Raw genomic sequence first — 15,069 nt, 5'->3', positions numbered from 1 at the left:
CTGAAAGGCAACGAGCAGGAGCGTGGGAGGCTGCGTCGCTGCTCCCTCCCCGGAGGAAAGGGCACAGTTTTCAGCGAGGAAAAGCTGTCCTTGCTTGGTAGCCATGCTAGGGAGGGTTGGGAGTGCCGGGCGGGGAATGCCACAGCCTCCCCTGCCACCCAGGGATGTCGCAGGGCAGCGCTGACACCCAAAGTGACCCTCAGCACCTCTGGCAGCGTGCCTCTGCCAGCCGTCACCTTGCAAACACACAAACCTTGGTCCTGCCCTCTCCATCGGGTGCCCAGCTGAGCTTCAGCAGAAACGCACCCTGTGTATAACCTGGAAAAAAAGCCCTTTTTGATTGCATTTGCCTTCAGCTGTCCCTCCAGGTAGGCAGGGCCCCGTTAGCACCCCAACACGCTGATGGGGTGAAGGACGCTTTGAGCAGCACCAGCTGCAATGGAATAAGGCTCTGCTCCAGGACTGCTGGGACAAACCCAGCTCAGGAAGCCCCCAGAAGCCCCCCAGCAGCCCCCCGGCACCCCTCCGCAGGGTTTTCCACTGCAGGACCCGGGCTGGAGGCCAGGAGCTGAGGGAAGGGGGCTGCCACCCCCCCAGCCTGCGAGCCGAGGGGGACGCACGTGACGAGGCGCTGGCTTGGATTTCCAAGCCCTGCCACGGCACCAGCTGCTCCTGCCCGTCCCTTCACCCCCAGAGAGGCCTGCAGATTGGGTTTCCCGAGCAGATACATCCAGGTGAGCCCCCGCAGACCTGGCCAACGTCCCCCCGTCCCCAGCCGTCCCAGGGAGATGCTGGCCCAGCCCTGCGCGGGCGAGCACGGAGCAGCCCCGCGGGGACGAAGGCAGCCGGGGCTCTGCGCCCCCGCCAGCACCGGGGATGCGAGCGCGGCGCTGGGCAGGGACTCGCCCCGGCAGAAACTAGATCTGGGCTGCTCCAGGACCAAAAATAACCCGCCAGCTGCCCGGGAAGAGACGCCCAGATCACACACATGTCAGGAGGGGAGTCATCTGCACCCACCTTGGGGGGTAACGGGGGGAGCGCGGCTCTCGGCACCATTCGGTGGGTAGCAGCAGCGCGAAACAGCCTGCAGGTAATTTTGGGGAGCAAAGCAGCAGACGGCTAACACCCCCAGGGCCCTGCCCTCCATCTGGGGACGAGCTGCAATGCCTCGGAGCTGCGGAGACCCCGGTGCAGCTGTGCCAAGGAGCAGAGATCCCTGCTCCTTCCTTCCCTCCCTCCTCTCGTCCCAAAAGAGGCGGCAGCGGGGAGCACGGAGGACCAGCGCATTTGTGCTGGGTAAGAGCATGTTCCTCCACACCCCGCTGCAGCCGTGGGGATGCGCAGAAGCAGCATTTACCAAGAAAAGCCTCCCAACATGAGCAGAGGTTCCTGGTGCTCGGAGCAGGCTGGAGAAGATGGAGGAGAAAAAACAGACGTGCAAAACAAAGTAAAGGCAACGTGCTCCCTTCGCTTCCCATCCCAGCGCCCTGCCAGAGGACACAAACCACAAGCTGCTGCTCCTCAGAAACCACAAAGCAAGAGCCTTGATCCGCACGGCTTTCAGGACAGAGCTCTTTGTCCTTTGGGTTAGCTGCGATGTCCTCCCAGGGGACGGGAGCGAGGGGGGCACAGCATCCAGAGCTGCCCTGGGGGTGAACGCAGGCAGTTGGACCCCATAAAAAACCACCTGCTGGGCAGACAGGAGTTACCACATCCCCCACACATCCCACCAACAAAAGGGGCAGAGAACAAAACACTCAGTCACCAAAAACCTCTGCTACCAGCACTGGAGAGGTACAGTTCCTTCTCCAGGATTCCCTGGTACTCCGTCACTCAAGGACGCTTTCCCTGAGGGATGTTCCCAAGCAAGGGCACAGGTTTTCCATCATCAGAAAAATGTGACTGTCCAACTGTCATAATTACACGAGGATCACCACCCGTACCGGCGTGCAGGGTTAGGCTGAACTAGAGAAACAGCCGATAACATTTCTGCACCAACCCATGCTTCCAGCAGCCATTTTCCCCTGATCTTCCCCCAATATCTCCACTTTTCCTGCTTTCTCCTGCCAGCAAAGCACCTGCAATATGAGAGATTTCAAGACCTGTCACCTCAAAGCAGGTCAGCACCTGCCTCAAAACGCAGGCAAGGACCAGACAGACCTGGCACGAGTTGCTCAGAGCCCTGTTTTCACCGGCATACCGAACGCACCAGCAGTGCTCATCACCAAATACCGGTACCGCAGCCCGAGGGAGGGCATTCACGGGGCACACCTCGTGGAACAGCTCCATAAAATGGGGCCGAGCCCCTGGCAGGTACGAGCCGACCTCAAGGGGAAGGCAGGAGGCTTTCCAGGCAACCCTGGGAGGGGAGCTGGCAAGAGCAGCGCGAGGGCGCAGCGCTGCGGGATGCCAGCGCCTGCATCCACCCGCAGCCTCCCGGGGCTGTGCACGGGATCAGGGCTGCTCCCGCTTCCCCGGGCAGGAGGAGACAAGCAGGGAGCTCGGCACTCCTGGAGTTTCCGTTCTCTTCCCTGCTCTGGTGAGGGAAGAAAGCAGCGAGCACTGAACAAGTCTGGGGCTGTCAGCCGCCCGGCACCCTCGGCGGTGCTGCCCACGCCAGCTCCGCGCTCCTCTGCTTCCTTCCTCCTTCAGCATCGCTGCGGAGAGAGCAGGAGCGGCTCTGCTTCCCCAGCCCGGGGGTAACGGGAGCTGGGGAAGGATGGAGCAGGTTCCTTGCAGCTTCCCAGCCCTGCCGTGCTGCACCGGCCAGAGGGGAAGTCTCCCTCCTGCTGCCCCAGCTCCTGGCAGCAACGGCCAGGGAGGAAACCCCTGCACAGGGCTGCCCTGGGAAAGACTGGATGGAAGAGGAGGCTCCTGCTTTGAGGTGAAACCAGGATGTTCTGGTGCTTCCCAGCTCCGCCACCAGTTCCCTGCAATGGTTTGGGCAGAGCTGCTCCATGCAGGTCCTGCTGCTGGCAGTGACAAAGCCGCGAGCCCACCTCACACGCCTGGACCCTGCTCTCTGCACCTCACCAGGCTCCGCGCAGCTCCGAGCCAGCCTCTGGTCATCATCAATGAAATCTTCCGGGTGGGAAGCTTTAGAGCCTGGCACTGCTCGCTCTGCACAACTCAGCATCGGGGAGAAAACCCTTAACTCTGCTCTCCGGTGCGGGTCCTCGTAGCATCCACCTGGGATTGACCCTCGGCATCCCAAAGCACCGAGCAGTAGCTCAGGCAGACAAGGAACGCAGGAGCTCCACATTGGTGCTCGGCACCATCTAAAAGCCTTTTATTTCATTCAGCTTGCTCTCTCATCTCAAGCTAGCCACCGATACCTTGGGAAACCCAAGCTAGAGAGACTCAGGATTTATTTTTCAGAGCTTAACATCCATTACGCTCTTAAAAAATTTATGCCCTTAAGCATCTCCACGGTGGCTGCTGAACACCCATTAAAAAAATTTCATCCGTTGCTTAAGCCTGACGAGTCTCACCTTCGAGAGATACCCGTGGAGTCCTGGCAACACGCTCAGCTTGAGCCCTGGGCTCCTCAGACCTGACACAAACAGCCCTGGGAAAGATGTTGTCCCCCCAGGAGGGTGAGACCCCCGAGGAGAGGTTACGTCCCGGAGCAACCGCTTGGCTGCGGGTGGCTGCGGCAGGACAGCTCGGTGTGTTGGTTGGAAATGCAATTAACTTCAACGTGCAGGGGGATAAGGGAAAAACTGAGCTTCCTACGGATGGCTCTTAACTCCCCCAGCAATGCTAGCCCAGCAACGTTATCCACGTTCCTTTTCTGCCCTTTCTAGAGGCTTTCCAGAAGCTTTCCAGGCTTGCGAACAGCGGTGTGCCGGGACAGACACGCACCGGGAGCTGTTTGCAAACAGCTTCACCTCCAGGACCCCAACCCCCAGCTCCTGCTGCCTCCCCCGGGGGCTGCTTTTCACCCTTCGGGCCTTTCGCTCCAACATCAGAGCAAGACGGGGCTGGGCTCTGTTTGGGAGCAGGATGCAGGCGCCGAGGAGCAGGGCTGTGTCAGAAGCAATCAGCTCGGGGAGCGCGGCGGGGCGCGCACCTCGGCAGGCACCGGCACAGGCTCCTCCGAGGCACCCGCTGCCACGCAGCCATCGCAACGCATTAGGCGGCCGGTCCGAGGCTCCCAAGGAGTAGGCAAGGGGTGAAAAGCAAAAAGGAACGAGCAGCAGAGCTAGGCAGGTGCCTGCAGGGGAGCTTTCTGTGCTCTCCCCCACCAGAGAGCTCCACCAGGTCCCCATGCGGCCCGTGACGCCCTCCCACAAGCTGCGTCGGGGCTCAGAGCCTCACCGGTGGGTCCCCCAGGCATCTTTTCCCACTCCACTGCTCCCTCCTGCACAGCAGGGGCCTGGTGCAGATTCTGCAGCAGCCCAGATCTTTTTCCACCGCCCTCAACGTGCCCAAGAGATCTCAGCTGCGCGGGTGGCGATCCAGCAGGCAGGTCCTGGCACCGCAGGTCCCTCCGCAGCTCTGGAGAGCTTCAGCCCGTCTGCTCCTGACGTGCCAGCCACGCAGCAGGAGCTTTCTGCACCCCGGGGGAAGATTTCATCTGCTCTGGGTGAGGATTTCAACCCAGGCAACCCCGATTCCCAGCTACAGCAGGGCCAGCGCGGGCTGGAAGCAGCACGGACACGAGCCTGAACTCCCGGCAAATCCAGCTGGAGCCTGGGCCCAGGCAGGACCCGACGTGCCCAGTGCTGCCTCCAGCACCTGCACCCGGGAAGGAAAAAGGCAGGCAAGCACCCCCCCAGCACCCCAGGAGAGAAAGCCTGGGCTGCGAGCAGCGGGCTCAGCGCTGCCCCAGCCCTCCCCTTGCCTTCAGGCCAGCAGGAGCCCACGATGAGCTGCGGTGTGTGGCCACGGGCAGGCCAGGACCACCTGCCCCAGAGCATGGCTCAGCACCAGCCCGGCTCCCCGCAGCACCCCAGCCCTCCTGCCAGTTGTGTTTCGGTGGCAATTCCAGCTTTTCCAGCCACTGAGGCTCCCATGGCACGCTCCGGCAGCCCCTCTCCGGCACATTTTTTTTCATTTCCATGATTCCAGCCCCTCTGCTGCAGCTCGGAGGCGAGGGGCAGAGCAGCTGGAGGCAACCGGGGGCCAGCGGGTGGCCGGATGGCTCTACCAGGACCGGCATTTCACAGACAACCCCATCCCATTATGGGGTCCGCACCCAGGTGCTGGTCCCACCGTGTGCCCCGCTGCCAACCCCAGCCCTCACCCCTCGCCCTCCAGGGGTGGGTGCCTCGCTCTCGGCTCCCCCCAGGTCCTCGCGAGCTGCCTGGAGGTGGCCACTGGCCGGGAGCCAGGCGAGCCGCGGCGGCTTTCATGTGGGTGTCTGGCTGGGCACACGCCAGGGCCGGGCTGGCTGGAGGCACCGTGTGCCAGACTGCCTTACGCCGGGGCCGGGGGGAAAAATCCCCGGGTCACGGCCGTGCCACAAGAAACGCGCACGGCTGCCCACGGTGCTGCTCCCTGCCTCTCTGCGGAGCTTTTTATCCGCAGGGCTGCCGAGCGGGGATGTTCCCTGCGAGGAAACGGCCTCGGCACCGATTTTTCTCGGCCCTGGGAGCACCGGAGGATGCTCGGAGGAGGATGCTCCGAGGGGATGCGGGAGCAGCCCAATGGCGAGGCCACCGGTGGTGCCCAGGCGCCGAAGGAGTTACGGAGCCCGTTAATCCCAAAGGCCACGCGAGTGATTTTTATCTTTAAAAAGCCCACGGCCCGGGTTGCGCGGCTCCGCTAGGGAGCTCGCTCGGGCGCAGCCACTGCTCCTTTAAGGTATTTAACAACAAAGTGGGTGAAGGCGCTGGCTCCTCCCCGAGCCCGTACATCCCCTCCGGGTCCCCCGCCCCAGCCACCGGTGACAGCGGGGACCCCACAGCAGGCCCGGGGACTACCAGTCCCGGCATCCCCCCGGCACTTCGCTCCCTGCCGGGGATTGTAGTCCTCCGGCCATCCATCCGTCCGTCCGTCCATCCGTGGGCACGGCAAGGCCACGCTGCTCCCCAGCTGCAAGAGCTGTGCGGGGGAAAGTTGCCGTTTCCATTCTGCTTCACCACCCTGGAGCCCCGTATCAGCTGGCTGCACACACTTTGGGGCACTCCCCAAAAAACGGGACCCCCACCATGCCCGGGTCCCAGAGCCCAGGCAGGTCCCACGTGCTGTCACAGCCTCCAGACCCCATCCGAGCCATGGCTCCAATTTTATGGGATTTTTGCTCAACCCACCCGCCCCGACTGTGCTCCTTGGGGGCTTGGCAGGCAGGGGGAGCGGGGAAGGACCCGCTGCGGGGGCTGCTCCCAGTGCCAAGCATCGCTGCCGGCACCCCGAGCCCCTGGGGATGGGCAATTCCCATCGGGGCCAGACGCTGCCAGCACAGCGGGACGGGCCCTGCCCTGCCCAGGTTAGCACCTCCAAACCACCAGACAGGACGGGTGGGAGGGGACGCGGAGGCAGAGAGACACGATCAGCCCTAGATCACAGGCGCTGGAGAACGCCCAGCTCCCCGAGCTCCTCCAAGGGCTCGCTGGTCCCATCGGCGGCGGGGAGCCCGGCTGCAAAGTCCCCAGCGGGTCGCATCCTGCTGCGGCTGGGAGGGAGCTGCGGGTAGCAGCCCTCCTTGGTGCTGGAGGCTTTGCAGTTAGGGTAGGGGCTGTGCTCAGCAGTTAAATGAGGTTGCTACCAGGTACCACAGCCCTGGCTGCCTGGGGCATCCCGCCCTCCTGGCAGCGATGATCCAGGGGCAGCAGCGAGTTCCCCAGGCAGCTCCGGGATGCCAAGAGCACCCTCCAGCCCTGCGCTGAGCCCCCCGATCAGATTTGCTTTCTCCAAGGACCCTGTGCTCCTGTCCACAGCCCCCAGTGAAACCTACACCAGGGATTCGGCCCCAAATGCAGCAAAAAAATTCTGAGGGCTTTTCTTTTGTATTTCCCCTGTGACGATGCACAGACACCAGCACGGAGAGGGAACCTGGCTGCTCTGCCCACAGCCAGATTGTGAGGACAGAGGCACATTTCCCAGGCAGGAATGGAGCTCAGGGCTGTCCTTTAGCCTGGCGTTCACCTCTCCACTGGCTCCAGACGATATTTGTTCCCTTCCCTACCCCAAGAGACTCCACAGGTCACAGCATCCCCCCAGGAGTCACCCCACAGGCCGTGGTCACAAGGCCCCCAGGTGAGGGACCTGCCCTGAGCAATCCTAAGCCCCTGTCTCCAGACAACAACCAGTGCTGAGCACAGATGGACTGCATGGACAGCAGCATCCCAAATTTTCACCCCTTGGTCCAGGGAAGAACCCAGTCCGAGGTGCTCGCTGGAGGGGCTGGACACCAAACTTCATCCCCCCCTCCCCAAACAGGCAGCGCAAACCTGTAGCACCCAGTTTATCATGTGGCTTTCCCATCTTGCAGCACTTCTGCACATTCTCCAAATGCCAAAAACGAGGAGACGAGGCACCAGCAGAGACCAGCACAGCACGACGGGCTCACCGGAGAGCTGGGGAAGCGCCTGCAGCAGAAGCACCGCAATGCCACCCCTGCAGAGCATCACCCCAGTGGCTCTGGGTGCCGGGCGAGCCAAGCAAACCACGCGGGGACCAGCTGGGGTGCTGCAGCCTCCCCAGGAACACCCGCAGCTCTGCTCACACCAACAGCTCGTTTCCCCCAGCTCCAGCAAGGGAGGGATCTGCTAACGCAGCCTGAGCTGTGGGAACAGCGAGCCAGCAGGAAAACAATGCATGGGCTGAAAAAAAAGCGGCACGGGCAGGGACCCCCTCTTCTGCTGGGTCATCGCCAGCCAAAATTTGCCCACTCGTGGCAGGATAGTGTCGCAGAGAGGATCAGCGATAAGGCCCTGGTAGCGATCACCTCCATAATGCCACCCTGCCAGGATTAGTCCAAGCAGGAGCCACGTAGCTCCTGCCAAGCACTGGAAGGGGCACAGGAGGCACCAGCACCGTCTGTAAGCACCACCCTGGGCACTGGGATGGGTCAGAGCCCGCTTGGCCGTGCAGCGGGGAGATGCCATAAAACGACGCCGTGGGAGCTCGCAGGTTCCTCCCATACCCTGCACGGCAGGGCCCAGGCCAGCGCACGATGCACAGCACCAGGGTGCCGCACAAACGGAGGAAAATGAGTCAGTGAAGTTGGGGAGGGACGGATCGGATCAAAGTCCTGACCGCTTCTTCCATGCCCCGTGCTGCAGCGGTGTTTGGGAGGCGTTACAGAGCTCCCGGCTAAAAGCGAGGGGGGGAATAATCCAATTAAAGCTTCTGCAATGCGACTTCCACCCCATTTTCAGCAAGATTTTAAACAAGATATGTGACCCTGGATAAGACTGTCTTGCTGACGGGACCGCAGCTGCGAGGAAGAGCTAACAGATACCACAGTGAGATGACAGCACACCCAATAAATACGGACGGACACACTGCCACCGGGGGCTGGTGGCTTCCGGAGCCGACGCGCCGGAGCCGACGCGCCCTGTCCCCTGCGTGCTGCAGCCCCCACGAGCCCCACGCTGCGGTGCCACCAGGCTGCGTTGCTCCTGCTTGGCCCAGGGGATGGAGCGGGCAGCCCAGCACCCGGAGCTCAGCCTGCGCCCTTGTTCTGGCTTGTTTCCCCACCAGCTTTGGGTGCCTGACTCGTAATAAGCGAGCCTGAAAAGCAGGCTCCTTTTCAGACATGCCAGGCACCCACAGCTCGAGCTCGCAGACGCGTCTCCGGGGAGGCAGGTTCCAGGTGTGCCCAAAAAACCCGTGTTTCAGCCAACGCTTCCTCGTCTGCGAGCAGCTCGGCAGTGCCCGGGCCTGAGACCGAGGCTTAGGGGGAAATTGCTTTGTAGCAGCTAGTCTAATTGCGCTGAAATTACAAGATCAAGCAGTAAATTCACGTCTGCCTTCGTTGCTCGGGGTGGCAAAGACAAGCCAGGCTGCCTGCTCTCCCCGATCGCTGCAACAACTTTCGGGTTTCAGAGGGAAGGGAAGGAGGGGGTTAACAGAGGAGAGCGTTGCCAGTTGGAAGTGCTACCTAAAAAGGGTTTCTCCTGGTAGCTGAAGCAAAATGGTTTCTCTTGCCAGCTTGTTTACTCTGCAGCTGAGAGCCGCGGACCGCCAGGTTTGCTGCCGGAGCCCGCAGCAGCATGGACGGGCGCTGGCACCGGGACACCCGCGGGGCAGCTGCGCCCTGCTCAGCCCCACGGCTCCCCCAGGACCAGCATTGTGCACAGCTACAGCCCTCCAGGCAGCCCTGGGCTCGTCCTCCTTCCCTTTGGGGCAGTGATGGCACTCGCCGTTTAATGGCCAGGTGAAAGCTGCAATTACGTTTAACCGAGGTGGTTCCGGACCAAACGGCCCCTCCAGCAGTAGGGTCCCTGGGGGCTTTTCCCATGGGAAGGACGCACAAACCCCAGCAGAGACCAGGGGCTGGGGATGTCGGACAGGACAGAGTGATTTTCCTGGGAGAGGCAAGCACTGAACAACCCCATCCTGCCCCGGCTTGCTGCTGCAGGGCCAGAAAACGGACAGGACTCGCTACCCTCTTCCAGAAGAGCCGAGCTCACAGTCATGTGCCGAGACAGGTAGCAGCCAGTCTCCATCTCTGGCAGCTTTTGGAGATCCCAGGCCAAACAGGAGCAGCACAGCTCTTGCAGCACGCGGCCCATCCCGGCTCCAGGATTAAAGCCACCGTGTCTGCGAACAAACCGCTCGCGCTGCCAGCAGAGCCAGCCGGGAGGAGAGGCAGCAGGCAGCCGCCGCCGGCCTCGCCAGCAGCGAGAGTGCCCAGCAGCCAGCCAGAGGATCGGGCCTGTGTTTTATAGCCTGATATTAATTACCCAGAGCGGAATCTTATTTACATCGTCGTCTCCTAGAGGCTCCTACTGTGCTCTTGGGTTTTCTTGGTGCCACAAGGCTTTGCAGGCAGCTACAGCAAAGGGCACTTCTCTGGCAGGCAGAGCCAGCAGCATCCCCCCCGCACCAGGGTGTCCCACAGCACCCAAACAGCCCCGAGGACACAGCACCCTAGGACGCAGCACCTTTTGCGCCCCGATAAATGCAGCACCACTGCACACAGAGCCCTGCAAAGTCCACCTAACCCTTTGGTTAAAGCCACAACCTTCAGCCAGCAGGGCCATGGGATGATTAAAATGAGGAGGGCCAGTGCCGGGCAGTGTCCCGAGGCCACGCTGCTTTCCGAGCCAAGGCAGGATGGTGAGCAGGAGCTCGAGGCAGAGGACGCTTGCCAGGACAATGTTTTGTGGCTGGCACCGTGCACGCTGCCCGAGCCACCCTGCAGCAGCCGGCTGACGAGCAATCCAGGCTCTCAGCCTGGACCACCAGGGCTGGAGTTTCACAGCTGGAGATGGTCCAGAGAGCAGCAAACGTGAGCTGGGTAAGGCAGCACGCGCTGCCTGCACGGGTCAGCAGCAGCACTCGCTGCCCTGGCTCCCCACTGCCCAGGGGCCCCAGAAATGCAGCAAAGCCACAGCCAGAGCTCAGCCTGCAGGCACCAACACCGGCAGGGACAGAGCCTTTGGTCCCTCTGAGCGAGAGCAAACCAGGGTCTAGACACAGAAGCAGCCAAAACTCAGCACGATTTGCCCCAGGAGCCAGTCCTGTTCCACCAGATCGCCTCCTGCAGCTGCAGCACAGCCTTGGGAAGGGCAACGTGCAGCAAGGAGGGTCTGCAAGGGAAGGAGACTAACAGAGGAGAGAAAGTGCAATCCCACACCTCAAACGCTGCCCGCACCCACTGCCTTTATTTACAGCCCCCCCTCTGGACAGGGCTGTGATTAGTTTCCATTTTGCAGACGAGGAAACCACAACAAGAGGATCCTGCAAGAGCTCGGTAATGCTCAGTGTCACTCACCCCAGTTTGCACAGCTGAGGGCAGACGATGAAGGCAGGTGCTCCACGAGCAAGGATTTACGCCAGCTGCCTCTCAGGGAACAACGAGCTGCCCCAGCCCAGCTGGGGTCCCACGGACCCTTCCACAGGGAGAAATCCCCCATGGCACTGGGCTTGCTCCCCTGCCCCTGGGCGAAGCCCACCAGCCACACAGGAGGATGCAGGAGAGCCGAGCCAGCAGAGCCCAGCCTAGATCCTACAGATCCAACCAGTATAGGGTGCCCCCAAAACCAAGGGGACCAGGGAGGGCAGCCCGGTGCCCACCAGTGCCCCTACATTCAGGGGGCTGGGCTGCTCTAGGGGGCTTGGGGGGGTTTTCTGCCCAACACACTGCTAACCGCCTGCAGGCATGGGGTGATCACTGCCCAGGTACATACTCCAGCACCAGCTTTTCCATAACCCCATGCAAAAACCATCGCCCACCCTACCCCAGGCAGCAAAGGGGGGACCCCCAGCGCTCCCCACAGCCCTTCTCCCACCCTGGCATAGCAGCCCCTTCCCCAGGCATCCCCTGCCACACACCCACACCAGCTCTTACCTGCTGGCCAAGGGCAGCTCCTCTGCGCCAGGACTGCCTTCCTCACATACTGCTGCCTCTGGGGGGGTCCCTGGGTGGCTGGATCCTTCAGCACCAAGTATAGGGGCACCCCTTTAACACCCCAAATACCCCTACCCCAAATACTCCTACCCCAAATATCCCTCCTTGGACACCCCCTCAATACAGGGGCTATGCAAAACAGAGACTGCTACGTACACCAGGGCAGGATGGGAGCCCTTAATTAGCAGACCCTGATCAACAACAACCCACACATGGTCCCCATTCCCGATTTGAGGTAAAAAGCAGTGGGAGTGGAGCTCTTCCTAAGCAGTAACCAATGCATGGTCCTGCTCCCAGGAGGGGAAGGGGCGTGCAAAGGGGGCTTGAGCCTGAGCCTGGGGACCGGGGGAGGTCTCGGGGTGAGGGGCCGGTGCCCAGCCGGGGGTCGGGGTGCAGGGGCCGGTAGCCGGCGGGGGTCGGGGTGCTGGGGGGGGGGGGTCGCGGTGCCCCCGGGGTTTGCGTGTGTGGAGGTGCCACTGTGAGAGGAACGTCGGGGCTCGGTTGGGAACCGGTGGTGCCGGGGCTGTGCCCCACAGGGGCAGGGGGACTCAAACAGCCGCCCTGGGCGAGGGGGAGGCGGGGGGGGCACAGAGCCCCCACCGGGGCGCCCGCACCGGGCCCCCCTCAGCCCCGGCCCCGCTCGGGCTTCGCCGCCCCTGTCAGCGTTTGAACGGCGCCAAGCGCCCGCCTCCCTCCCATTGGCCCCTTCTCCCGCCCGTCAAGCCTCCCGCCGCCTCCCCGTTGGCCGTTCGCCCCGGGAGGGGGCGGGGCGGGGCCGGCGCCGCGCTATAAAAGGCGGGGGCTGGGCGGGCGGGCGCTCAGTGCCGCTGCGCGACAGGTACGGGCCGGGGGGAGGAGAGGAAAGGGGCGGGGAGGGGGGAGGAGACGAGAGGGGCGGGGCGGCGGGCGGGGCAAAGGGGAGGGGCGGGCGCGCGCGCGGGGGCGGCGCGCGGGGAGGGCGGGGGCGCGCGCGGCGCTGGTGGCGCTGCCTGCACGCGCCGTGCCTGCTCGGAGCGCGGCGGCAGCGGCGGCGGCAGCAGCAGCAGCGCGAGCCACCGGCGCGCACGGCGATGCCCGCTCCGCTCCCGCCGCTGGCCGCCCCCTGAAGACAGCCCTCTCTATTCCCCCCCCTCCCCTCCGCTCTCCAGCGACCTCGAGCTCTGCTGTCCCCTTCCCCTTTTTCCCCCCCCCCCCTTCCCCTTCTATTTCCCTCCCCCCCCCTCCTCTCCCTCCCCTCCAATCCGCCTTTTTATCCTCCTTTTTGCAACCCTCCGCACCCTCCCGGCTTGCCGTGTGGATGCGGCCCGGGGTGCCTGGCTGCGCGGGTGGCGAGAGCAGATGCTGAGGGGCCGGAGGAGGATGGAGTGCACCCTCGATGCGCAGAGTTTGATCAGTATTTCCCTGCGGAAGATCCACAGCTCCCGCACGCAGCGAGGCGGCATCAAGCTCCACAAGAACCTGCTCGTCTCCTATGTGCTCCGCAACGCCCGGCAGCTCTACCTGAGCGAGCGCTACGCCGAGCTCTACCGCCGCCAGCAGCACTACCCCGACGGCGCCCCGCTCCTCGCCATGCCCGCCTGCCCGCCGCCCCCCGCCGCCTCCGCCGCCGCCCCACCGGAGCTGGCGGCGCTCCCGCTGCCCCCCGACACGCAGGACCGCGAGGCGCGGAGCTGCTCGGCCGTGCGGGGCGGCGCGGAGCTGCTGGAGGTGCCCGTGTGCGCGGCGCCCCCCGAGCTGCAGCGAGCGCCTTGCAGAGACTCGTCCCCGGCTTTCTACCGGGCTTCCTCCGCCGGCCCCGGTCCCGGCTCGCCCCCGGGGCTGCTGTACGCCGCCGGCTGTGACTTCGGGGCGCCGCACTGTAGCAGCCGCACCACGGTGCTGGATTTGGACACTCACGTCGTGACCACGGTGGAGAACGGGTACTTGCACCAGGACTGCTGCTCGCAGTGCCCCTGCTGCTGCCAGCCGGCACCGGGGCTCGCCTCCCCGCCGCCCGCACCGGGCACCAAGCGCAAGTATTACCCGGGGCAGGAGGAAGAGGAGGGGGTGGAGGAAGGGGAGCCGGGGGGAGGCGGGGTGGCGGGCGGCCCCCCCTTCGCCCCGTGCACCAAGCGCGCCCGCTTCGAGGAGTACAGCGCCGAGCACCCGCAGGACTCTTCCAACATCTCCAACTTGATCTCCATCTTCGGCTCCGGTTTCACGGGGCTGGTGAGCCGGCAGCAGGCGGACTCGGAGCAGCCCCTCAACGGGCAGCTGTGCAGCAAGCAGGCGCTGGCGAGCCTGGGAGCCTGGACTCGGGCCATCGTCGCGTTTTAGAGAGGAGCGGGGAGCCCGGCGAGGGGAGGGGGGGTGGGGGGGGACACACCGCTGGGGTGGGGGGGGCGCGGAACGGGGGTGCGGAGCCGAGGGGGACCCAGAAACAAAGGCGGGGAGGGGGGGGAAGAAGGTTGGGGGCGAGGGGAGGGGGTGCGGGGGGTGCCGAGGGGTGCGCGGGGGTGGGGGGGCGGGAGGGCAGAGCCACGCTAGTGTTTTATAAATTGTACAATAAAGAAAAAAAAATCTAAGGTCCCGGGACTTTATTTTTGCAGAGATGAGAGAGAAAAAAAAAGAAAAAAAAAAACACAAAGCAAACAAACGCAAACAAACCAACAACAACAAAACCCCACCGCCGAAAGCACCCGTTTAAATAATCCTCTTTGTGTCCGCTCCGCTCGGGGGGCTCGGGGCCGGGGGTCGCCGGGGGCCGGTGCTGGCGGCAGCGCCACGTGAGAGCGGGGTCTTCGCCCCCCCACCCCGGGGTGTCCCCCCCCCGGCTCGCTTTTGTGCGTTTCTTTATGGGGGGGGGGGACGGACAAAAAAATAATAAAAAGAGAAAATTGAACTTTTCCTCCCAGCAGAAACGCGTGCGAGGGGTCGCGGTGGGACCGCCGCTCCGCGCCGCGGGGGGACGCGAGGTGCGAGGGGGGCCCGGCTCTGCCCCAGGTGCCCGAGCCCCGCTGCCCCCTCCCGAAGTTCGGCCGCTCTCGGTTTCAGCCCTCCGACCCCTCACCCAGCATTGTTCGGGCTTGTGAAGGGGTCTGTCTCCCGTAGAGCCTCTTGATTTTGTGGTTTTTTGGGGATTTTTTTTTTTTTTAAGAAAAACCTTTTGTTGTAAAAAGGTGGGTTTTCTGGTCTCCCCCTCCCCTCGTTTTTTTTTTTTTTTTATTTTTTTGTTGTTGTTTTCTTGCAGCCTGCCCCCTCCCAACTCCCCGGTACCAGCACTGTGTGTAACTGAGGATGCTTTGCCAAACGGTCTGTTGGGGTTCGTTCTTTTTTCTGTTGTTGTTTTTTTTTTCTTTCCCTCCTTTTTCTTTGTTTGTAAGCCTGTATTTTTGTGCATATGGAATTGTATATCACCGGGTAAAACTGTTCAGATTTGTTTAAATTTATAATCTTAATAAAAAGTCGATTATAAACTTGCTGTGCCCTCGCTTTCCTGCTCACCGCAGCCCCGCTCCGGAGCCCCCCGCGCCCCCCCCCCGCCCCCCAGCACCGGGCAGCCC

The 15,069-nt window shown here is 63.1% G+C and overlaps 1 protein-coding gene across 1 annotated transcript; it reads left to right on the top strand.

Moving 5' to 3' along the window:
• Positions 1–12,533: 12,533 nt before the first annotated feature.
• Positions 12,534–14,982, top strand: IER5L (immediate early response 5 like). The gene has a single exon (XM_083806936.1). The coding sequence runs from the start codon at positions 12,866–12,868 to the stop codon at positions 13,841–13,843; it is 978 nt and encodes a 325-aa protein (XP_083663062.1). The 5' UTR covers positions 12,534–12,865; the 3' UTR covers positions 13,844–14,982.
• The last annotated feature ends 87 nt before the right edge of the window (positions 14,983–15,069 follow it).

This window comes from Anser anser (assembly GCF_964211835.1).
Source record: "Anser anser genome assembly, chromosome: 21".
NCBI classification, from domain to species: domain Eukaryota; kingdom Metazoa; phylum Chordata; class Aves; order Anseriformes; family Anatidae; genus Anser; species Anser anser.
Note: the sequence above shows the minus strand (reverse complement) of the source record. Positions and strands in the feature narration are given on the sequence as shown.